The following is a 26,597-nucleotide window of genomic DNA, read 5'->3' on the forward strand; positions in this document are numbered from 1 at the left end:
ACACTCGGCAGGGGTGCTTTGTTGTCCATCAAAAAGTGGTGCTGTCTGTGTTGTCATCACATTCAGGGGTGCTCTTCCTCAGTGTAAAAAAAAATATTGTTCGGTGACACTGTCGGTCAGACTGCAGTGTAAGTTTGTTGATATGGAGGACGATCAAATGAGAGGAGAGCAGGAACCACATATCATTCTTGCAGCTGCTGCCAAAATCAAACAAGCAATGTTTTACAGTGTTAAAGAAAAAAAATTAAAAGCTAAGTTAGCTGCAGAGAAACAAAAAATTGGCAATATGCCATTTACTAAATGAAGTGGCAAGGAAAGAATAAGGCCTTGGCCTTTATTTATGACTGGTGGTTCTGCATCTTATGATGATGTAAGACCTTCTCCCTGTATAAGTGTCAAAAAAAATTAAAATCGCTAAGTCACATGAACCAACTGTCTGCTCAGAAAAGTCTCAGATTCCCGAGGAGAGTCCAAGTGTGTCCGTTGTTGCAATGTGTGAGCCTGACCTTTCTAATACTGTACTTGAAGAGGATCCTCCTTCCACCATTTGTGTGCCCTCTGCAAATGTGGGGATGAGCAGCACAAGTCAACATGCTGACATAGAAATCGAGGATGTTTCAGTGGAATTGCACCAGGAGGATGAGGAGGATATTTATGTAGTTGGCGCTAACAAGGATGATGAGGATGTTGATGCCAAGGATGTTGTTTGTGTAAATCAGGACACAGTTGTTGCCCATGGTAGGAAAAAGACAAAGCCCATTGCTGTCATGCCAGGGCAAAAGACAAAAAAATCCACTTCTTATGTGTGGAATTATTTCCACCTAAATCTGGACAACAGTTGTGAAGCCATCTGTAACCTTTGCCAAGCAAGAGTGATTAGAGGTAAGGTCCTTAACCATCTAGGAACCTCCTCCCTGTTACGTCACTTGCAGTGCATTCATCTAATTGAAAAGTGTTTTTCAAATTCAGAAACAGTGGCTAAAAAGAACGTAACAATCAGTACAGTGTCACCTAGCTGCTCCCTTCTGTTAGATCCAAGCACCTGCAATCTCCACCACCAACATCTGCATCATCATTAACATCCTCAATCGTGATCGGAAGTAGTCCTGCATCCAATTTCATAAGAATGACTGACTCCTTTCCTATCCATAATTCCTCAGAAGGATCCCTGATTGCTACGCTTGTTGCTGCTGCTGTGAGCGGATCTTCAACCCAGAAGGGAACCAGGAAGAAGACTACCTTTAGTAGTTTAAAAAAACAATTGACTGTCAAACAATCCTTTCCAATGGGGAACAAGTATGACAACAGACACCCAGTTGCACAGCGGATTACTGACGCCATAACAGCTATGCTGGTATCAGATATGCATCCAGTATCCGCCATTAATGCAGTGAGTTTTAGAAAGTTAATTGAGGTTCTGTGTCCCTGCTACCATGTCTCTTCTAGATTCCACTTCACTAGAATATCAATTCCTAGTCTGTACAAGTGACATTAAAAAAAACCTTATGTGTCCTTCGAAATGCCATTGTGCCCACTGTCCACTTAACCACAGATATGTGGACAAGTGAGACATTGCAAACTAAAGATTACATGACTGTCACAGCCTACTGGGTAGGTGTATGGCCTCCAACAGTCAAACAGCAGCAGCAGCATCTAACAAATGCCAGCTCATTCAAGGGAAGGCTACTCTGTGAATCACTGGTTTCACTTGAGGCATACTGCTGAGAACCATTTGGAAGAACTCAGGGAAATCATTGCAAAATGGCTTACCCCACTTGGACTGTCCTTGGGATTTAAAAAAAATGACAGGGGCATGCAATAGATGCTCTCGGTGGCCAAAAAGATTTCGGGACATTTTCGACATACAGCAACTGCGTGTCAAAGTCTGCAGCACCAGCAAGTACTGTTGAATGTGCCCTGCCATCAGCTGGAGCAAGAGGTAGTAACTAGGTGGAATTCTACCCTCTATTTGCTTCAGCGGATGGAGGAGCAGCAAAAGGCCATCCAAGGCTACACAACAGCCTATGACATAGGGAAAGGAGCGGGAATGCACCTTAGTCAAGCGCAGTGGAGAATAATTTCTGTATTGTGCAAGGTTCTCAAACTCTTTGAACTTGCCACTTGTGAAGTTAGTTCAGTTACTGCTAGCTTGAGTCAGGTCATTCCCCTAATCAGACTTTTGCAAAAGCAGCTGGAGAAACTGAAGGAGGAGCTGAAATGGAGTGATTCTGCTAAGTATGTCGGACTTGTAGATCATTCCCTTCACCAGAATCCAAGGGTCATCAATCTCTTGAAATCAGATCACTATATTTTGGCGACCATACTTGATCCTAGGTTTAAGTCATACCTTGTGTCTTTCTTTCCAACGAACATAAACCTGAAAAGATGCAAAGAGCTGTTGGTGAAAAAATTGTCAGCTCAAGCGGCACGTGACATGACAGCATCTCCTCCATCAGTATCTGCGGCTGCCAAGAAAAAAACTAAATTTTCCTTAAGAGACAAAATGCTGGTGGTGATGCAGATCAGTCAGCAAAACCTAATGACATCTGGTTGGGTCTGAGAGAACTGTCTACAATTAGTGACATTTCTACCATGACTTTGGAATGGTGGATGATTATTTTAGGGATGGCATCCAAATGGGCATGCCAGACAGTCCGTTTCACTACCAATAGGAAAAGAGGCAATTTGGAGTCCCTTACACAATCTGGCTTTGCTTTACTTAAGTTGACCACCCTCCAGTGAAAGAGTTTTCAGCACAGCCGTGAACTTTGTCAGTGATCGGCGTAGGATGTTACTTCCCCAAAATGTGGAAAAGATGATGTTTATCAAAATGAATTAAATTCCACGAGGAAGACATTTACCAGCAATTAAGTAAAAAAAATACAGAGGCGCCTGTAATGATGGATTCCAGTGGGGATGAATTAATATTGTGTGAAGGAGAAGATGTACACAATGATGGGGATGATGATGATGATGACGACATCTGATCGTACCTATGTTGTAAATGTAAAGCCAGTTTGTGTATGGGATCATTTCCATCATTGTCCACTGTGCATTGGCTGCTTGTTTTGTGGGGGTCCAAACAAACCTATAATTTCAGCCACAAGTGGCAGTCCCTGTCGCTGAAGTGATTGGTTTGTTAAACTGTAAAAGTCCTGTTTCATATATACAACATAAGGGTGGGTGGGAGGGCCCAAGAACAATTCCATCTTGCACCTCTTTGCATTATGTTCTGTTTAGGGCATTGCTGCCTGACATTTTTAATGTTATGGTTTATGAATGTCCAGAAATTGTAATGGCCACAGACACTATCTCTTGGATGTCCCTTTAATTTTTTTAAAGAAAATTCTGAACCACCAAGTTCATGGGGTGGGGAAATATGAGCAGCAGCAGCACAGAGCATCTTCTTGCCAGGATGTGTGCAATAAAGTGCAGATACGCTTAATACAAAAAATAGTTGTGTATATTGGTCACATACATACATATTTACATGGTACATACAGTGTGTAAAGCAGGTTGAGGTTACCTGAAGCACGCCACCTGTTGTTGACAAATAACTTCCAGTAGGCCCTGAAAACATCACAGATTCTGGGAGTTCTAGTTCAGCCAGAGAACTACAGGCTGCTTTCCTCTGATGTAAACAGCAAGTCTTGGTCCCATTATCCCTAACTACCTCCCTAGGTACAACTATAAACTATTAAATGTCTGTTTACAGTATGTTCTAGCAGCACCTCCACAAGCAGGGCCACCTCATTTTTATTTGATGTATAAAAAAAAATTAAAAAACCTCCTCCAGATCAAAGATGTAATTTAGGAACTGAAGAACTTGATCCTATATTGATCTTCCCTCATAATTTTTTTTAAGAATCAAAACATTAAAATTCCAACTCAGTCGGGCCTCTGACCTAGTTAAGGAAAGCATTCTTGGTTTTTAAATTCCTAGGGGTTGTATAGTTTATTAAACTGCCATCCTGTCTATCACCATGCAATGCTACTCTGTGTCATGTTGGAAGCTGAACTGCCACATGTTAGTGCCGCCCTTAGCTTAGTCAGCCAGCTAGCTGGATGCAATCTTTTGGTCCTAAACTAGATGAAAAAATCAATATTGTGAGCAGTGAGGTGGTCAAAATTGACTGGAAATGACTGGAAATAAATGTTATTGATGTTAATAATGCTGTAGGAACAAAAACAGGCCCAAATTATGTGATTAGAGCTGTTTTTATGATTTTTTTTAGAAAAAATACAGATCCAAGACCAAAACCAAAACACGCAAGAGGCGGTTTTAGCAAAACCAAATCCAGATCCAAAACACAAGGAGATACAGATTAAAACACTAAAACACAGGGGTTAGTGCACATCTCTAATTTAAACAGCAAGCAACAGTATCTAATATTAAAATATATCAAATTTGCATTATACACCTGCGTTACGTATTTTCAATATAAAGTTGTATAGTAGCGCAGCCCAGCAGCGCATCGGGCAGTGAGAGTGAACTGCTGTAGCAGCAATCTCCTTCCTCTCACTGCCCAATGTGCCACTCTGCTGTGCTGCTATACAGGCACAGCCAGTGGTAGTGGGCAGAGCAGTGGGGGAGATTGCAGACACGGACCCCAATCTGCACCCTTAATCCAGTCTGGGTAAATAGTATTGTCTCCCCTTCTCTCTGCACCCTTGACTTCACCTGAGATATGTGAGAGTTGTCCACTTGGAAGAGAATAGGCAAGTATGGAATAGATAATTACCAGGCATTAAATGTAAATGAGTTGCATGCACTGGCGGATCCAGGGGGGGGCGATAAGGGCGATCGCCCCCGTAACACACAGTCACAGCCCCGCCCCTCTCCCCCTGTAGTGCAGCAGCAGCTCCGGGCACAGAGGCCGGTTGAGCGTGAGTCACGCGCGATTGCCGCTCTCTGCCCGCCAGCGGCACTGGCTCATCCGTAGCGCTTATTGCCTGTGCCTATGCCTGCCTCTCTGTCTGATAGCCTGCTGCTGCGGCTGTTCAGAGGCGGACAGGACTAAGGGGGCAGGAACAGGCTTCGGCTGCAGCCCACGCATACACAGCGACAGCCTGATTCACTGTCACAATATGTATGTTTTTTTTTCTCATGTGGTATCCTATAGATATTTTTTTTCTCATGTGGTAGCTTATATATGTTTTTTCTCATGTGGTAGCCTATATGTATGTTTTTTTTTTCTCATGTGGTAGCTGATATGTATGTTTTTTTCTTATGTGGTAGCCTATATGTATGTTTTTTTCTTATGTGGTAGCCTATATGTATGTTTTTTTCTCATGTGGTAGCCTATATGTATGTTTTTTTTCTCATATGGTAGCCTATAGATATGTGTTTTCTCATGTGGTAGCCTATATGTATGTTTTTTCTCATTTGGTATCCTATGGGGCATATCCAAATGGGTGCAAGGTTTAGCGAGTCAAAAATCTCACGCCAATCGCGCCCAAAATAGAAATACCGCGGGTATGCCCGCTTCCGATATCCGCGGTATTCAATTTCCAAAATACTGCTCACGGGGTTTTCAGTTCTGAAAACCCAGCAGCACGTATTTTTTGCTGAAAAAATAAACACCACTTACCTTACCGGGGGTCTCCAGTAGTCTCCGTGGCTCCCAGCGGCCTCCCCTCTCTCTTCTTACTGGAGAGGGGGCTGCTGGGAGTCCCAGGGGCTGGTGGGAGGAGCAAGGGCTGCTGGGAGATGTAGGTCTCTCAGCGCCCATTACCGGGGGGCCACAGTTACACTGGGGGGGGCACACTGACACTGGTACACACACACGCTCATGCACACACACACACGCTGATACACACTTACAAACCCCACACACACTCACATACTCACCCCTGTTGCAGAAGAGCCGGCTCCCGATGCAGGATGAAGAAGACAGCGCTGCCGAAGGTAAGTAATTAAGGACTAATCAAGCTAATTGGATAACTCAAATTGCTTAATTAGTGCCCAGGGTGGTGCCGCAGTGTTGTCAGAGCAAGTCCTGGTGATTTCTCCTGAAATCATCGATTTTAGGAAAAATCACGTTTGCTCAGGAGGTGCGCAGAAAAATACCTCCCGGCGCGTGTTTAAAAACAAAACACACACCAGAATAGCAAAAAACCCGCACCTGCAGGAAAAACCTCGCAGGTGCGGGTTTTGGGCTTTTCTCGCAGCCTATTGAATAAGCCCCTATATGTTTTTTCCTCATGTGGTAGCCTATATGTATGTTTTTTACCACATGTGGTAGCCTATATGTATGTTTTTTTCCACATGTGGTAGCCTACAGTATATATACAGTATGTTTTTTTTTTCATGTGGTAGCCTATGTGTATGTTTTTTCTCATGTGGTAGCCTATGTGTATGTTTTTTTTCTCATGTGGTAGCCTATACGTATGTTTTTTCCTCATGTGGTAGCCTATATGTATGTTTTTTCCTCATTTGGTAGCCTATATGTATGTTTTTTCCTCATGTGGTAGCCTATATGTATGTTTTTTCCTCATGTGGTAGCCTATATGTATGTTTTTTTTCTCATGGGGTAGCCTATATGTATGTTTTCTCATGTGGTAGCCTATATGTATGTTTTTTCTCATGTGGTAGCCTATATGTTTGTTTGTTTTTCTCATGTGGAAGCCTATATGTACTGTATGTCTTTTTTTCTCATGTGGTAGCCTATATATACAGTATGTTTTTTTTCATGTGGTAGCCTATGTGTATGTTTTTTCTCATGTGGTAGCCTCTGTGTATATTTTTTTCTCATGTGGTAGCCTATACGTATGTTTTTTCCTCATGTGGTAGCCTATATGTATGTTTTTTCCTCATTTGGTAGCCTATATGTATGTTTTTTCCTCATGTGGTAGCCTATATGTATGTTTTTTTCTCATGTGGTAGCCTATATGTATGTTTTTTTCCTCATGTGGTAGCCTATATGTATGTTTTTTTCTCATGTGGTAGCCTATATGTATGTTTTTTTCCTCATGTGGTAGCCTATATGTATGTTTTTTTCTCATGTGGGGGCCTATATGTATGTTTTTTTTTGTCATGTGGGGGCCTTCTTGCAGCAGCCATGCACACAGTCGGGGGCGGGGGGGAGCAGCAGACATGAACAAAGTCAATGAATGGGTGGTTAGGGGCCCCAGTGCATTGCTTTAGCCCAGGACCTTCACTGCTATTAAGATGGCCCTGGGTACATATATATTTAAGGCCCTCAGTCAGAGGCGGTCGCAAGAAGCGACCGCTCGCTCTAAATGAGGGCGGCCGCTAGCTTTTTCTAGTGCGGCCTCCTGGTCACTAGCTAAGCTGTGGGTTACCACCCACAGCTTAGCCACCGACCAGGTTGATGGTCACAATGGTCGTCGGGCTTACAACGAACCCTAAGGTTGGGTCTCGGCAACCGCAAGCCCCAGGGAGCTTCCTGCTCTGATCAAGCAGGTAGCACCCCGCTGACATCACTGCTGATGTCAGTGTGGCCGCCCACAAAACGGTAGGCATTCATTAAGGAACGCCTCCATTTGTGAAACCACCCCCCACCCCGCCTACAAAACGGGCCGAGCTGTCGATCAACATTGATAGCCAGCCCTTTTGTAGTGAGCTCCGGAGCAAGAGAGTTTCTCTCTCGCTCCGGGGCTTGCGCACGCACAGTGCGGCCACTGCGCGTGCGCAGGACCAAAACATCAACCCGGTTGTGAGCGCGCAGCGCTTGCGACCGGGTCTGAATGAGGTCATATGTGCTTGGGACATGGCTAAATGACAAAGGAGAAGACTGAAATTTAAAATGGGGGAGAAAAAGGAATAGAAGAAGCAAAAAGAGAAATAGATATAGACAGGAATGGATACACAAAGCTGTGACGTAAGGTTATTGCCTGAAAATGGGAGGAGCCAGGTTTGGAAGTGGGAGCAGGAATGAGGGAAGGAGTCATGATTTATTCTTAAACCACCCACCTAAAAGAAAAGTCTAGATCTGCCCCTGGTTGCATGAGGCACAGTTGAAAAATAGGGACATTTCCTGAGTCAAAAATGTCCACAAACAGTCTACTCCAGTGGTTCCCAAACTTGGTCCTCAAGGCACCCTAACAGTCCAGGTTTTCAGGATATCCATACTTAACTACCAGGTGACTTAGGGCCTAATTCACTACGGATCACTATTGTGATTGCAGCTGCGATTAAGCATGCAGTTCAACTGCGATACTATGCTAATCTATTGCGATCTCTATGCCGTTGCACCATTACATAAGGACGCCCACTTTACCTTACACACATCCGTAATGTTTAGCAAATTGCAAAACCATTGGTACAATCGAGCACTATCGCAGCCTCATGCACACTTGAACAAGGTAATACCTTACTCAGAAATTACTAACTTCATCGCACGCTATGGGTCCTCAGGCTGCATTGGTCATCGCAGTGGATAATTTATGCATGCCCCTGCAATGGCGTTAAATGCACTGGCACGCCTGCGTTTTTCCTGCCGACCACCTCCCCGTCACCACCCACAAACGCCACTTCCTGTCAATCACTCTGCGATGGGTCTGCATAGTCCCGATCACAGTGGCCGGTTCACGCAAGCGCACTACGATGTATATGCATGCGCAGAACATAAAGTGTTTGAATGCGTGCGTAATTGCAGTTGCGAATGTGAATGAATCAGGCCCTTAATTAATACCTAGGTCAGTTTGATTATACCATTTATGCGCAATCATGTACACCCATAATACCTGGCATGTTAGGGTGCCTTGAGGACTGAGTTTGGGAACCCCTGGTTTACTCCATCTGTATACAATCACAAAGAGATGCGGTCACTGGGGCTGATTCACTACGCTATTGTATTGAGATTGCAGCTGCGATTACCCACATAGGTCTGCTGCGAAAATTTGCTAATGACTGCAATCGCAAAGCTATTATAGAGACGCCCAAAGCCAGCATAGAGATGCCCTCTACCGCTTTCGCACATCCGTAATACCTAGCAATCCTGCGTATACCATACATGCCTACCCTCCCTGTTTTCGCGGGAGGCTCCCGATTTTTCGGGTAACCCCCCGCACCCCTGGAAGGGTAGGCATTGCTCCCGCATTCTGCCCACTTCCTAGTGAAGTGGGCAGAATGACGAGAATACCCACGGCGATCGCAGGTCTCCGTGAAGGGGGTGGGGCTTAAGATGTGATTCTGCTTAATGACGCAAATTGTTAGGCCTCGCCCCCAACTGCCCCCTGCTGCTTCTCTTACCCGGGCTTCTCCCGGGAAGAGATTTATAAAGGTAGGTAAGTATGGCGTATACATTGGTACCATCAAGAAAAATTGTCCGCTCACGCACAATTAAAACAGGTCTGACCTTGCTCAGAAATTGCTAACCTCATTGCACGATTACACAAGCTGCGTATGCAGTTGCAGTGGCTACTTTATTCACGCCCAAGTAACGGCTTTCAAACAGAAAGGCACACCTGCGTTTCTCCGACCATTTTCCTGTCACCACCCCCAATTGCTGGCCCGACGTCATTCACTCTGCTATAGCTATGTATCTGCATAGGTGATTGCTGGTCGATCACAATGCTAACTCACTCACGCGCACTGCAATGCATACGCATGCTCATTACGCACCATCGACCGATCTGCATACGCGGTTGCAATTGCGATCCATGATGAATAATTCTTTAAGGTGTGTGCTCAGATTGCTTACTAATAGTTACTAAGTGTTAGTGCTATTTATGCTATGTTGTTAAAAAAAAAGGTTTTAAATATTTGTATTAAGTTTTCTTTATTATTAAGAGTCATAATAAAATTCTGGATTTCAGCATTTTCACACAAAACATAAACTACTGTACATAGCATTTTATTTATACACTGGGAGGTAAACTGTAATCATTTCTAATGCTCGTTTAGAATGGACGATCGTTCACCAAAGACTTTGGGCCTAATTCAGTAGTAAACGCAATTGCAATTATGGACTCATTGAGCGATTGTTTGCCATCGCGCATGCGTATAAGCCACACGGCACATGCGCAGTAATCGCACAGAGGTATCCATCGCAAAGTGAGTGACAGGCTGTCATCATTTGGGGGTAGTGACGGGAGGGTGTGTCTGTATGTTTGAACGCTGTTTCATGGGCATGCATAAACTAGCCACTGCTATTGCATACACAGCATGAGAGCTCTCTGCGTGCGAGAAGACTTGCAGTGTCTTTGGCTGCTCAGATCTGTTGTAAATGCTGCGTGACTGCCCGATGTGCATCGATGGTACTGATCTTTTCGCAGAAGAGCGACATTGAACGGATATGAGAAAGCAGTAGTGGGCGTCTATATGCCGGCTGAGCTTTGGCAAGAAGCATATTTTCGCAGCTGCGTTCCATGCTATATTGCAATTGCGATCGCTGCTGAATCAGGCTCTCTGTGAAATAGTTAAACATGGATGATTACTGTAGGCCTATACAAGACAGAATTGTGATATAATTTGGCAAGTAATACTGGCTGACCTTTTCTTGCAGAGCAAACATTGATTTAAGGTTATAAACTCTTACAGCCCACTAACAATTTCAACATTAATGGGGCCAAATAGGAATGTTTTAACCCTTACTCCACCAAGCATATCAAACTATATACTAACATATGACTACTGCAACTTCCTATTCTCTCATCTCTCCCCACTTAAATCTTAATCTCTAATTAGGGCCTGATTCAGTAGTGATCGCAGCTGCGATTTCGCACGGAACGTAGCTGAGTAAATATGCTAATGGTTGCCAAAGCACAGCCAGCACAAAGACCACTGCTACCTTCTCATAAGCGTCCAACCTCAGACTTTTGTGTAAATATTGGTACCATCGACGCACATCGGCCAGTCATGCAGCATTTAAACCAAGTCTGACCAGCTGTAGATATTGCAAGTCTGGGTGCACGCAGAGAGCTCTCAAGCTGTGTATGCAATTGGAGTGACTAATTTATGCATGCCCATGAAATGGTGTCCTAACAGACAGGCATGCCTGCATTTTTCTGAACACTCCCCCATCACCACCCCAAATGCTCACAGGTCACTCTGCAATGGATTCCAATCCATAATACTGGGCATACACTATACAATTATTGTGGCGATCCGCCCGATATCCGTGGATCTCCCCTATAATTGTAGTGTGTGTGTGTGCGGGCGACTGAGGGTTAAACATCGATCTGTCGGGCATGCCGGATCATCTTATGCAATATTTTGGAAATTATGTGTCAGCCACATTGGGCAGGGAAGGAACAGGGAAATGTCTACTCCCCGGGGGGCGGAGCACAGATATCAGGGCCAATGCACTGTGAGACATCTCACAGTGTATGCCAGTGATATCTGTAGGGTGTCAGGCTGCCAGATAAAATGTCTGTCGGTCTGACAGGCATTTTATCTGGCAGTGTATGCCCAGGATTAGCAATGGCTAACAATCGCTCGATCTGCATACGCAGTTGCATCAGGCCCTTAATGCTGCTGCTTTCCCATTCTTCTGTCTCATCATCCTGATTCAACCTCTTTTCGGATACATTTGCACTCAGATTGCTTATATGGGACTAAATGTGGCTATTCACTATGCTGCACTCATCGGAATGACTGCACCACCCCTATGCTTCCTCAGCTGTCATCCTTATCAGCACGGACATGTACCAGCCCTATTATTGGTGCAAGAGATGCGTCTGAAATTATACAGATTTCTGCGTGTGCACAACGTTGCATACTCCGTAATTCCAACTGCATACAATTGACACGCTAAACTTAGCCCCATTGCCGTACACTGGAGATGTAACTGAGTTGCGTACAACTCTGAATCGCCGTATATGCGTATGCTCAGCTACTGAACATGTGCAGTGCTAAAAAACACAAGATCTGTCTGGAAAATAGACTGTGCAGCTCTGCATGAGTCCCTATGTGTCTTAAGAGGAGTATACAGTATAAGATATATTGTACGATACATCGTTCCGTCAGTTTTCGGAATTATATAATATATCGTGTGGATCGTTTCTGCTGTGCTGCACAGCAGATGGGAAGATGCAATGAACGACGCCATACTGCTGCATACAGCATGGAATGATATATCATGGCGTCATACACCTGATTGCGCAGTGTCTACGATTCCTATGATATATCGTTGCTTCGCATTGTTACGTCGCTAGGTACACACATCGTTTAGGAGGCACCCAGCTTTAATACACCAAGCACTGGAAGAAATGGTGACAATTAAATTAATTCTCCTGTGCATAATCAAGGAAATCCAGAAAACATAAACAGTTGGGGTATTTGATTTCCAGGCTTAGAAAATAGCAATAAAAACTTAGAACTTACTTTGTTTCTAAGAAGTCTATAAATGTAATTAAAAGCTGCAATTTTGGATGAAGACACTAACAATATGTTTCAAAACACCTCTATAAATTTTAACAAAATAAGGACTGATTATGTCTGGGTGACATCTCAAAGCCAAAATCAGTTGCTTATCTGCTGGAAGCATCAGTGTCATATCATAGGCCGACATAACAATGCAAGCAAAATATATTCTGAATTTACCAATACAATTTGCAAACATAAGAACACTTGAAGTAATCATACTATATAACATATTTAATAATGCACTCTTCTTAAAATAACAAGGCACTTTAGGATAATACTGTACAGCGGTGTTTGCTCCTGTAAGGAGAGCACACTAAACCATAATTAAAACCTTATATAATAACATGGGGATACTGTGGCAGAAATCTGCTTTAACACAAAGCAACCAATCAGCATATGATATCCAATGATAATAAAGGGCCCTACGGTTTTAGCTGGCTTTATTGGCTGAAGCCCCCGGCAACTTTTACTAAATACATTATATTTTTGGCATTACACCTTCAGGCACTGACCATGGGTATGACACAAAACTGCTGTTTTGTTACAATTGTATCCAGAGCAAAGAGCATAGCAGATCTGTGTCGTATTCAAGGGCGATGGAAATAAACATGGGTTTATTATATAAATATTTGCCAGAAAAGCAGATAATATCATTAAGGAAATGTACTGACACATATCAGCAGGTGAACAAAATTAGTTAGAGATAACCAATTTCATGAAGATAATGTGCCAATTGCAATGTTTTATAAAATATGTTTTTAAAGTGATTCTGAGCAAAATCACAATATAATATTAACTGGTAAAAATGTGACTCTTTTATTGTCAGTGTATCATTGGAATGGATAAAATTATGTAGCGGAGCCCTATAGACAAATGCCTCTCTATCCCTTGTTGTGAGCAGCCATTAAAAGTGTTAAGAGATGAGCAGATTTTTAAATAGACAGTTCATACAAAGACATGCAATATGCATATGTATGGTACATGGATTATAGCTTCCATTGCAACAGCTGGTTTGATGTACACATTGATGGACCTATCAGTGTCACAACGGATAAATAACAACATTAAGCCAGAAAGTTCATAGAAAAGTGTTAGTACGGGATGTAAGGTCTGCAACAAAGTTTAATGATGATATTTTTACGCTTTTGTGAAAATGAATGTTTCTATTAGCAAGTGATATTGTCGTACATTTAAATGCATCCATTAAAAACAGGTCCTGAGTGGAAATGCTCCATTAATTCCTTGGCTACAGCGCCTCGAGGATCCGTCATGAACACCTGAACGTTAGAATCATACATCAGGCACCCGGCCTTCCAGATGGAAAGTCAGGTGTCATGAACGACTTTCCCAGTACATAATCCATCATGTTAATTATGATCCCCTGAGATATAATATACCCCTCTAAAATAGAGATCTCAGATTTAGTGCACTTGTCAAATAGTAGTGTTTCCATATGTAAACCCTTTGTAAACCATCCAGTTAGAAATAGCTGTTAAGCTCCTCTCTGTTCTATGCGGAGCCTCCACTTAGATAAAATACTCTTTCTTTGATTCATCTACAGCTTCCTGAAGGGATGGGTCATTCTTCAGAGCTGCATCTGCGTTTTCTGAAAATTCTGTGCCTTTGGCCTCATTGGTGTGATACGTCCCCTTGTGTCGGTACAGGTAACGGAGTACTACTATGACAAGAACCACCACAACCACGATTAAGGCGGCTATGACACCTGTGAGTAGGAGATAAGCAATGTTAGAGATCATTTCTTAACCCAACAACCAGCTATACAATTGAAGTAATATAATTCTAGAGCATTTAAAGCCACCAATATACATTACTGAGCTTTATAATATACTTACAGATGTGTCCTTTTTTACTGTGGTTTCAGTTGATTCAGATAACTATGAGTGACAAAATTGTATTGCTAATATAAAATGACCCCTGGGGTGACCGACATGTGTACATCTGTGTGCGAATAAGTCTGTATCTGTATAAAAGAGGCTCAATGCAAGCAGCCGTGGCTTTTCCTCTTCAGACCCGGATTTAGACCTCACGAGGCCTAGGCAAGACACTGTTTATGGGCCCCCTCCCTCAAACAATCCTGTGCATATATTACAGTAGGTGTCACTGGAGCAAGACATATACATTATATTATATACCAGCATCATATTATGTACACGCATCAATATATATATATATATATATATATATATATACATACACACACACATACAGTTTTATTTCTCCAAAGGAAACCTGTCCATTATGTGGAAAGGAATAGGCATCACTCTTGAATCCTGACGAAAAGGTCTTAGGACCTTGAAATGTTGACTATGTATTTAATCCATACGTGATCAATACAAGTTTTTCTGGAGACAAAAGAATGCCGCCTATTGTTTTCCACACGGGGAGGGCCAGGTTTTCCAGTGACACCTACTGTACTATATGCACAGTTACTACAGTCTTCCTCGATCACTATATATATATATATATATATATATATATCTATCTATCTCATCCTGTAACAAATATATACATGTAAGGAGTGTGCATGTATGTGTGTGTGCATGCATGTGAGTGTGTGCATGTACATACATACATACATACACAGTGTGATAGGCGAGACGGGATGAAAGGGGGTCAAATGAATAGAGGAAGACAGGAGGGAGACGGGAGGAAAGGGGGATGAACAGAGGGAGACGGAAGAGGAATAGAGGGAGACGAGTGGAAAGGGGGAAGAACAGAGGGAGACGGGAAGAAAGGGGATGAACAGAGGGAGAAGGGAGAGGAATAGAGGGAGACGGGAGAAAAGGGGGAAAGAACAGAGGGAGACGGGAAGAAAGGGGATGAACAGAGGGAGAAGGGAGAGGAATAGAGGGAGACGGGTGGAAAGGGGGATGAATAGAGGGAGACGGGAGATGAATAGAGGGAGACGGGAGGATAGGGGGAAGAACAGAGGGAGACGGGAGGATAGGGGGAAGAACAGAGGGAGACGGGAGATGAATAGAGGGAGACGGGAGGAAAGGGGGAAGAACAGAGGGAGACGGGAGGAAAGGGGGATGAACAGAGGGAGACGGGAGGAAAGGGGGAAGAACAGAGGGAGATGGGAGGAAAGGGGGATGAACAGAGGAAGACGGGAGGAAAGGGGGAAGAACAGAGGGAGACGTGAGGAAAGGGGGGAGAACAGAGGGAGACGGGAGGAATGGGGGAAGAACAGAGGGAGATGGGAGATGAATAAAGGGAGACGGGAGGAAAGGGGGATGAACAGAGGGAGACAGGAGGAAAGGGGGAAGAACAGAGGGAGACCGGAAGAAAGGGGATGAACAGAGGGAGACAGGTGGAAATGGGGAAGAACAGAGGGAGACGGGAGTTGAATAGAGGGAGACGGGAGGAAAGGGGGAAGAACAGAGGGAGACGGAAGATGAATAGAGGGAGATGGGAGGAAAGGGGGAAGAACAGAGGGAGATGGGAGAAAAGGGGGAAGAACAGAGGGAGATGGGAGGAAAGGGGGAAGAACAGAGGGAGACGGGAGATGAATAGAGGGAGACGGGAGGAAAGGGGGAAGAACAGAGGGAGATGGGAGAAAAGGGGGAAGAACAGAGGGAGATGGGAGGAAAGGGGGAAGAACAGAGGGAGACGGGAGATGAACAGAGGGAGATGGGTGATGAATAGAGGGAGACGGGAACAGAGGGAGATGGGAGGAAAGGGGGAAGAACAGAGGGAGACTGGAGGAAAGGGAGAAGAACAGAGGGAGACGGGAGGAAAGGGGGAAGAACAGAGGGAGATGGGAGATGAATAAAGGGAGACGGGAGGAAAGGGGCATGAACAGAGGGAGACGGGAGGAAAGGGGTTAGAACAGAGGGAGACGGGTGGAAAGGGGGATGAACAGAGGGAGATGGGAGGAAAGGGGGAAGAACAGAGGGAGACGAGAGGAAAAGGGGAAGAACAGAGGGAGACGGGAGGAAAGGGGGAAGAACAGAGGGAGACGGAAGGAAAGGGGGAAGAACAGAGGGAGACGGGAGGAAAGGGAGATGAACAGAGGGAGGCGGGAGGAAAGGGGGAAGAACAGAGGGAGATGGGAGGAAAGGGTGATGAACAGAGGAAGACGGGAGGAAAGGGGGAAGAACAGAGGGAAACAGGAGAAGGTGAGGGAACAGAAAATAAGATAAAAACACCTAAACAATATAACTCAATATATATATATATATATAGATATATATATATATACATATATATAATCTAGTAACATTGTAAAAACTGTGCATAAATCCAGTAGGTGTCATCTGGTCAAGGCTTGACCTAGTGACACCTACTGGATATATGCAGTTTTTAGAATGTCACTGGATGAGAAAAAAAATTAAAATTATATATATATATATATAAATATTTGCTCCCAATCAGATATACATTTTATTATCATATACACTATATATATACAGTCAGGTCCATAAATATTGGGACATTGACAGAATTTTCATATTTTGGCCTCTATTCACCACCACAATGGCTTTGAAATGAAACAAACAAGATGTGCTTTAACTGCAGACTTTCAGATTTAATTTGAGGGTTATTACATCGAAATCAGGAGAACGGTGTAGGAATTACAATGGTTTCTATATGTGCCTCCCACTTTTTAAGGGGCCAAAAGTAATGGGACTATTAACTCAAAAGCTATTTCATTGACAGGTGTGGGCTATTAACTCGTTATTTCATTATAATTAAGCAGGTAAAAGGTCTGGAGTTGATTCTAGATGTGACATTTGCATTTGGAATCAGTTGCTGTCGACTCTCAATTTGAGATCCAAAGAGCTGTCGCTATCAGTGAAGCAAGCCATCATTAGGCTGAAAAATCAAAACAAACCCATCAGAGAGATAGCAAAAACATTAGGTGTGGCCAAATCAACTGTTTGGAACATTCTTAAAAAGAAAGAACACACCGGAGAGCTCAGCAACACCAAAAGACCCGGAAGACCACGGAAAACAACTGTGGTGGATGACAGAAGAATTATTTCCCTGGTGAAGAAAAACCCCTTCACAACAGTTGGCCAAATCAAGAACACTCTCCAGGAGGTAGGTGTATATGTGTCAAAGTCAACAATCAAGAGAAGACTTCACAAGAGTGAATATAGAGGGTTCACCACAAGATGTAAACCATTGGTGAGCCACAAAAACAGGAAGACCAGATTACAGTTTGCCAAACAACATCTAAAAAAGCCATTACAGTTCTGGAACAACATCCTATGTACAGATGAGACAAAGATCAACTTGTACCAGAGTGATGCGAAGAGAAGAGTATGGAGAAGGAAAGGAACTGCTCATGATCCAAAACATACCACCTCATCAGTGAAGCATGGTGGTGGTAGTGTCATGGCGTGGGCATGTATGGCTGCCAATGGAACTGGTTCCCTTGTATTTATTGATGATGTGACTGCTGACAAAAGCAGCAGAATGAATTCTGAAATGTTTCAGGTAATATTATATGCTCATATTCAGTCAAATGCTTCAGAATTCATTGGACGGCGCTTAACAGTGCAGATGGACAATGACCCGAGGCATACTGCAAAAGCAACCAAAGAGTTTTTTAAGGCTAAAACGTGGAATGTTATGCAATGGCCAAGTCAATCCCCTGACCTGAATCCAAATGAGCATGCATTTCACTTGATGAAGACAAAACTGAAGGGAAAATGCCCCAAGAACAAGCAGGAACTGAAGACATTTGCAGTAGAGGCCTGGCAGAGCATCACCAGGGAAGAAACCCAGCGTCTGGTGATGTCTATGCATTCCAGACTTCAGACTGTAATTGCCTGCAAAGGATTTGCAACAAAGTATTAAAAAGTGAAAGTTAGATTTAGGATTGTTTAGTTTGTCCCATTTCTTTTGGCCCCTTAAAATGTGGGAGGCACATATAGAAACCGTTGTAAGTCCTACACCGTTCACTTGATTTGGATGTAATTACCCTCAAATTAAATCTGAAAGTCTGCAGTTAAAGCACATCTTGTTTGTTTCATTTCAAAGCCATTGTGGTGGTGAATAGAGGCCAAAATATGAAAATTCTGTCAATGTCCCAATATTTATGCACCTTACTTTATATATAATCTATCATCAGGGGCCCTACCTGCTTGGCCTTGCTGGATGCTGCTGGTGGGCAGCGGCGGGCCTGGAAGGCTGGCAGAGTGGCTGCTGGGGCCCGGCTAGATGGGTGATGATGGACGGACCATCAGCTGCGAGAGACAGGGCAGCGGGCGGGCCGCGGACTGGGTGAGTCACTCTGTCCCCGTGCAAGTGTGCACACACGCACACGGCTTCTTCCCTCAGGCAGCAGCCGACAGGCGGCCGGGCCGCGTTCTGTCTCTCACTCCTTGCCAGAGAGACAGCCGCGCTGAACTCTCTGGGAGAGGAGGCGGGACCACGTGACGTCATGACGTCACGCGGTACTCTCGCAGTGCTCCTCTGGGAGCACTGTCATCGGGTAATTTCTAAGGGCAAAGGGGCCTGTCCGCGGGCCCCTTGGGTCCCGCAGGACCCTAGGCGAGTGCCTAGGATGCCTAGCGGGAAATCCGGCCCTGTTCCTCTTGCCAAGCTACAGTAGCTGTGCTTCATCTGCGACTTTGTACGTGTGTAAAAAAAATTCCTCTGCAGTTAAAGTTGCAGCCTAGCGTTTCTAGTACAATGTGTCTATGATTCGACTATGATGCAAAATGTAAATAAAAAATACGGTATGGAACACCAATATATTTACAGCGTATTTTGCTTTAAATAGTATTGCTGTTTTCAATTGTCTGCTTAAACACACCAGGAAGCAGCAGCTTTTGTAAGTGGCCACTTAGTAAATTTACCCCATAGTCACTATGCTAGTTGCAGGGTCGCCCAACTTTCTCGCTTTATTTTTTAATTCCAAAAGAAGAAAATATTTTACTGCTGTAAATCCTGTAAAAAAATCGGACCCCACTCTGGCCACACACCCTGTCTGGAAATATAACAATAAATGGATGGTAACCATGCATTTTGCAGTCATGCTTTATTTATGTCACAGGGCTTGATTAATTACGGATCGCAACTGCGATTGCAATAGCGATTACGCACATAGTCTCACTGCGATAGTATGCTAATCAATTGCGATCACTATGTTATGGCAGCACAACATAAGGACGTCCACTTTACCTTACACACATCCGTAATGTTTAGCAAGACTGCGAAACCATCAGTACTATCGAGTACCATCGCAGCCTCACGCAGACTTGCACAAGCTCTGACCTTACTCAGGATTTGCTAACTTTATCACACGCTATGAGTACTCAAGTTGCGTACGGCATCACAGTGGCTAATTTATGCACGCCCCTGTAATGGCGTTCAAACGCACTGGCACGCCTGTGTTTCGACGACTACCCCCATCACCTCCCACAAAAAGCACTTCCTGTCAATCACTTTGTGATGAGTCTGTGCGCTCACTGCGATCGCAGTCCTGATATTTGTGGCCGGTTCACACACGCGCACTACAATGCACACATATGCGTAGTATGCAACAATCGCCCAATTATGTGCAGTTGTGATCGGTAATGAATCAGGCCCACAATTCATTATTTGGTTCAATTGTCCTATGGATTTCTGGTAATACGAAAAATAGATGCAAAGTTTATTGCCGCACTATTTGTATAAAATGATGCCGTGTGATAGTAGCATATACGCCTAAAAAGAAGATTTACTTTAAATATGCAATAACACGATTACCTCCTCTGACTGAATATTCCAGCAAGCACGATAATGATTCTGTCAATTTCAGTTTGATCATCTCTGGGCAATGCTTTGATTTTGGAGCCACAGGAGCAATATTGTATATTGGCTTTTTGCTAATGGTACTCAGTGGTACACAGTAATGGCACCTTTCCCCAGGGCAGGTGCAAGGTTTCAGGTTGCCCTAGGCAAAGGTTCACAATGCCGTCCCTGCTTCCCCCAAACCTTCCGTCCAGCTCACAGATACATACACATCCACTACAGCTACCTAACAGTATTCATACCATGTTAGGAATAGCAGATGCTGCTAACAGATGATTTGCAAATGTTAAAAACGTGTAGTTTCAAAATATTACAGTACAGATTTGCTTGGAAAAGTAAATAATTACAGGTGCTGTACTCTTGGGAGTCAGTTTACTCCTGACACATGATATAGAGAGTCAGCACACATCACTTACCAGCCTGACTGTTAGCATGCAGCTGTTGCTCCCAGCTATCACAGTGAATGTTTTTGACATCGATGGGGGAGAACAAGATTGTCTCTCTCCATCGATGTAAAAGTATAGCAATGTTTTATTTTTTTTACCAAGTGCCGGGACACTGACCATAGCCCCGCCACGGCACCCGCGAAGCCCCGCCCCCATGTTCTGATTGGCCTATGGGCCAGTCAGTCAAAAGACAGGGATGACCATCGATGGTTACATCACCAATGGCCATCCCTAGACTGTCTTAGGGGTGGAGCTACTCTGACTGTCTTGGACTCGAGTGAGGGAAGGGGAGAGGAGGAAACAGCAGTAATGGGAGCTGTGCTGTCGGGCTGGCTGTGTTACGAATGACAGCCTGGACAGCACAGCACATGAGGCTAGCTCAGAGAGCAGGGGAAAGAAGTGACAGCACCTGCTAGCACGCTGGCAGCATGTAGATGAATGATGTCTTCACTTTTTGATAATTTTTATTCATGATGACTAGTTCTGGAAACAGGAAGAAACTGGTGGAATTATTTCAGAAATGGTTAAAATGAGCGTCTGAAGCTACCTTTTTCCATACAAAAAAGCACTGTATGACCTACCTTTTAAATGAAGACCTGTCAGCATGTGTGTCTATGTACAGTACGTGTGTGTTGGCAAAAAACACAGATTTGACATTGTACAAACATACCTCTTAAGCAGCCCATACACGGTGCGGTTTTTCGCACGATGTGCACGATTTTGATAATTTGGTACGATCAAACGTGCACATTGTGTGTTTTGGTATGTTTGCGATGCTGATGCATGTCCCCGCCGTCGTATAGTTGGATCGTACATCTTACGGAAAAACCGTAAGATTGCGATCTATTGTGTAGGATGTATTATGATGTAGGTATGATCGTAACGATCAATCATACACCATTTGACCACATCGTATGGAGACTTTCAAAGGAAGAATCGCAAGGACAATCGTACAACACATTGGGAGGTTTCTAATTGCACCGTGTATGGCTGGCTTTACAGTAGTTCCCTCATCCTGTTCTCCCTCCTCACTCCGTTGAATGTATTACTGTATATTACAGTCTACTGTATGTGTATGAAATACTGTACAGATAAAAATTGGGCGTATAGACTGTGGAATATGACAAGTTTATTGCACAACTGTGACTAATTCCTGTATATAGGCTGTGATATAGATTTAAATAGCGCTGCCAGTGGTGTATTAAAAATGGGTACCGGATGAGCACTGCACACTGGCCCCCAAGCCAGGGAGGCCCTGTGCTGCCCCCCTGCACCCACTATCTGATTAATGGGGGCTATTGGCCCTTGCACACAGGCCAACTATTTATTAACAAATACTTATATAGCTCAAGCATATTCTGTTGCGCTTTACAATTTCTAATCTCACATTTACAGGTCCTTTCTCCCCCTGCACACATATTGGGTTACAAAGATGCTCATAAAGATTACATACCTCCCACTAATAAAGAAAACATACCTACCAGCATCTCTGACACCAGGGTCGGGACCCCAATGTATTAAAACGCTAGTGCTAGTATCAGATCACCTGACCCAAATTTCTGGTTGCATGGGACAACAGAAAAACCCTGATATAAAGACTGCCATCACTGATTGTCTAGGCCCCTGCCCACTGGGAATAGACAGAACATGCTCAATGTGTAACAGTGCATAGCATGTCAGTGCTTTATAAATTTAGCAGAATAATAATAATAATTGCCATATATATATATATGGGTTTCCAAGTTTCTGAGCCTTTTGAATTGTACACACAATCTGCAGTCTAAGTTATGTGACCCATTCATGAAACTGACGTTTCTGTAATCTTAGTTCTTTAGAGATATAAATGTCATACTTGTGAGCCTAGAAATTCCAGCTGCCCTTTTCCACTTGCACTAACACGTTCCCACAGTAAGCAAAGCTGGGATCTAATATTAGATGTGGAGAAAAAAAAACATCCAGTTTTCATTGCATCTGAGTATGCTTTATGTATTACATCTGCCTATGCTTTCGGTATTACGTTATAGCTGGTTGTCTTACCCCCAATCATAGCGGCATCTGTCCCAGTGCTGGAGTCTTCTGGAGCTGTGAGCACAAAGAACAGAACATTATTATAAGCTCCCATCTACCATATGCTCTGAAATACTCTGCACAGTGAATGGCCAGTGCTGCTAAGCAAGGGAATAATTAATATCTGTATAAAAACACTTTTACATGCCATTATAAAATTCATTCTAATCTGCAAAACTGGCAGAAAACTATTTTATAATAAATAAATGACTAATTACAACAAGATGTTGCTATACAAGTATTGCCAGTAAATATCTGCCCGAATTTCATTAAAAGTAGATTGCATAAACAATAGCTCTCACTCAGTTACACAACACATGTCAATGCAAACATCTAAGTTACACATATATGTGTATGTTATTAGCAAATCTTTTTAAGCAGGGTAACTTTTATTTTCGTTGAGTGACCCTTTTTAGCACTTATTATCAGCATAGAGAGCCAGAGCTATCTATAGACAATCTGTATAGTGCTGGCTCTGTAACTGGAGGGAATTTGAACATCATGGGGCAGGGCTGTGATGCTGCAATTGTGCCCTCATATTTCCTGCACCTCCGACATGGCTCTTGAAAAGCTGGCAAGTATGTTTTAATTAGGGGTGAGCGGGTTCGGATTTCTGAAATCCGAACCCCCCCCGAGCCCCCCCGATCCGAGTCCAATCCGAGTCAGGCTCGACTTTTCCCGCCTGACTCGGATCTGAAATCGAGGCAAAACGTCATCATCCCGCCTTCCGAGTCTCGCGGGTTTTGGATCCTATATAAGGTACCCACGTCGGCGCCATTTTCTCACTCGGCTGTGGACAGTGAAGAGGGAGGGTGGGAGTTAGGGCTGTGTAGTGTAGTGTAGTGTAGTGCTGCTGTTGTCCACTACTTCAAAGTCCATAGGGGCTGGCTGTGTTGTGCTGTGCTGCTGTTGTTAATAGGGGCTGTGTCCACTACTTCAAAGTCCATAGGGGGTGGCTGGACTGTGTTGTGCAGTCAGTTCTCCATAGGGGCTGTGTCCACTCCAAAGTCCTGTGCAGTGTCCCAGTCCTAAAGGGGTGCTGTAGTGTTGTCCAGGGGGTGCTCTGTCCATCAGGGGTGCTCCCCCCAAGTGCTAAAAAAATAATATATTTTCTGTGTTTGTGAATTGTGTGCGCAGTAGCCGCACGTGCATCAACAAAGTATTGCCAAGCGTGCGCCTGTGTCATAAGTAAAGGGCCGGCTGGCTTGACCGTTAAAGGGTGCTGTAACCCCCGAAAGTACACTCCAGTCCAAACCAAAAAAAAATTATTTTCTGTGTTTGTGAATTGTGTGCGCAGTAGCCGCACGTGCATCAACAATGTAGTGCCAAGCGTGCGCCTGTGTCATAAGTAAAGGGCCGGCTGGCTTGACCGTTAAAGGGTGCTGTAACCCCCGAAAGTACACTCCAGTCCAAACCAAAAAAAAAATTATTTTCTGTGTTTGTGAATTGTGTGCGCAGTAGCCGCACGTGCATCAACAAAGTAGTGCCAAGCGTGCGCCTGTGTCATAAGTAAAGGGCCGGCTGGCTTGACTGTTAAGGGTGCTGTAACCCCCGAAAGTACACTCCAGTCCAAACCAAAAAAAAAATTATTTTCTGTGTTTGTGAATTGTGTGCGCAGTAGCCGCACGTGCATCAACAAAGTAGTGCCAAGCGTGCGCCTGTGTCATAAGTAAAGGGCCGGCTGGCTTGACCGTTAAAGGGTGCTGTAACCCCCAAAGTACACTCCAGTCCAAACCAAAAAAAAAATTATTTTCTGTGTTTGTGAATTGTGTGCACAGAAGCCGCACGTGCATCAACAAAGTAGTGCCAAGCGTGCGCCTGTGTCATAAGTAAAGGGCCGGCTGGCTTGACCGTTAAAGGGTGCTGTAACCCCCGAAAGTACACTCCAGTCCAAACCAAAATAAAATTATTTTCTGTGTTTGTGAATTGTGTGCGCAGTAGCCGCACGTGCATCAACAAAGTAGTGCCAAGCGTGCGCCTGTGTCATAAGTAAAGGGCCGGCTGGCTTGACCGTTAAAGGGTGCTGTAACCCCCGAAAGTACACTCCAGTCCAAACCAAAAAAAAATTATTTTCTGTGTTTGTGAATTGTGTGCGCAGTAGCCGCACGTGCATCAACAAAGTAGTGCCAAGCGTGCGCCTGTGTCATAAGTAAAGGGCCGGCTGGCTTGACCGTTAAAGGGTGCTGTAACCCCCAAAGTACACTCCAGTCCAAACCAAAAAAAAAATTATTTTCTGTGTTTGTGAATTGTGTGCGCAGTAGCCGCACGTGCATCAACAAAGTAGTGCCAAGAGTGCGCCTGTGTCATAAGTAAAGGGCCGGCTGGCTTGACCGTTAAAGGGTGCTGTAACCCCCAAAGTACACTCCAGTCCAAACCAAAAAAAAAATTATTTTCTGAGTTTGTGAATTGTGTGCGCAGTAGCCGCACGTGCATCAACAATGTAGTGCCAAGCGTGCGCCTGTGTCATAAGTAAAGGGCCGGCTGGCTTGACCGTTAAAGGGTGCTGTAACCCCCAAAAGTACACTCCAGTCCAAACCAAAAAAAAATTATTTTCTGTGTTTGTGAATTGTGTGCGCAGTAGCCGCACGTGCATCAACAAAGTAGTGCCAAGCGTGCGCCTGTGTCATAAGTAAAGGGCCGGCTGGCTTGACCGTTAAAGGGTGCTGTAACCCCCGAAAGTACACTCCAGTCCAAACCAAAAAAAAAATTATTTTCTGTGTTTGTGAATTGTGTGCGCAGTAGCCGCACATGCATCAACAAAGTAGTGCCAAGCGTGCGCCTGTGTCATAAGTAAAGGGCCGGCTGGCTTGACCATTAAGGGTGCTGTAACCCCCGAAAGTACACTCCAGTCCAAACCAAAAAAAAAATTATTTTCTGTGTTTGTGAATTGTGTGCGCAGTAGCCGCACGTGCATCAACAAAGTAGTGCCAAGCGTGCGCCTGTGTCATAAGTAAAGGGCCGGCTGGCTTGACCGTTAAGGGTGCTGTAACCCCCGAAAGTACACTCCAGTCCAAACCAAAAAAAAAAAAATTTTCTGTGTTTGTGAATTGTGTGCGCAGTAGCCGCACGTGCATCAACAAAGTAGTGCCAAGAGTGCGCCTGTGTCATAAGTAAAGGGCCGGCTGGCTTGACCGTTAAAGGGTGCTGTAACCCGCAAAGTACACTCCAGTCCAAACCAAAAAAAAAAATATTTTCTGTGTTTGTGAATTGTGTGCGCAGTAGCCGCACGTGCATCAACAAAGTAGTGCCAAGCATGCGCCTGTGTCATAAGTAAAGGGCCGGCTGGCTTGACCGTTAAAGGGTGCTGTAACCCCCGAAAGTACACTCCAGTCCAAACCAAAAAAAAATTATTTTCTGTGTTTGTGAATTGTGTGCGCAGTAGCCGCACGTGCATCAACAAAGTAGTGCCAAGCGTGCGCCTGTGTCATAAGTAAAGGGCCGGCTGGCTTGACCGTTAAAGGGTGCTGTAACCCCCGAAAGTACACTCCAGTCCAAACCCAAAAAAAATTATTTTCTGTGTTTGTGAATTGTGTGCGCAGTAGCCGCACGTGCATCAACAAAGTAGTGCCAAGCGTGCGCCTGTGTCATAAGTAAAGGGCCGGCTGGCTTGACCGTTAAAGGGTGCTGTAACCCCCGAAAGTACACTCCAGTCCAAACCAAAAAAAAATAATTTTCTGTGTTTGTGAATTGTGTGCGCAGTAGCCGCACGTGCATCAACAATGTAGTGCCAAGCGTGCGCCTGTGTCATAAGTAAAGGGCCGGCTGGCTTGACCGTTAAAGGGTGCTGTAACCCCCGAAAGTACACTCCAGTCCAAACCAAAAAAAAAATTATTTTCTGTGTTTGTGAATTGTGTGCGCAGTAGCCGCACGTGCATCATCAAAGTAGTGCCAAGCGTGCGCCTGTGTCATAAGTAAAGGGCCGGCTGGCTTGACCGTTAAGGGTGCTGTAACCCCCGAAAGTACACTCCAGTCCAAACCAAAAA

General features: G+C 44.2%; 1 protein-coding gene across 1 annotated transcript in view; it reads right to left on the reverse strand.

The window, feature by feature from the left end:
• Positions 1-9,748: 9,748 nt before the first annotated feature.
• Positions 9,749-26,597, reverse strand: part of LOC148522813 (glycophorin-C-like) — a 67,727-nt gene continuing 50,878 nt past the window's right edge. Inside the window, exons 2-3 of the mRNA XM_088473677.1 lie at positions 22,585-22,629; positions 9,749-14,057 (exon numbers count right to left, since the gene is read on the reverse strand). Of these exons, the coding sequence (XP_088329803.1) occupies positions 13,861-14,057; positions 22,585-22,629 (242 nt within the window). The 3' untranslated portion in view covers positions 9,749-13,860. The remainder of the gene's footprint in view (positions 14,058-22,584; positions 22,630-26,597) is intronic.

The sequence above is a fragment of the Taudactylus pleione genome, unplaced genomic scaffold, assembly GCF_031769625.1.
Source record: "Taudactylus pleione unplaced genomic scaffold, aTauple2 ptg000138l, whole genome shotgun sequence".
Taxonomy (NCBI): domain Eukaryota; kingdom Metazoa; phylum Chordata; class Amphibia; order Anura; family Myobatrachidae; genus Taudactylus; species Taudactylus pleione.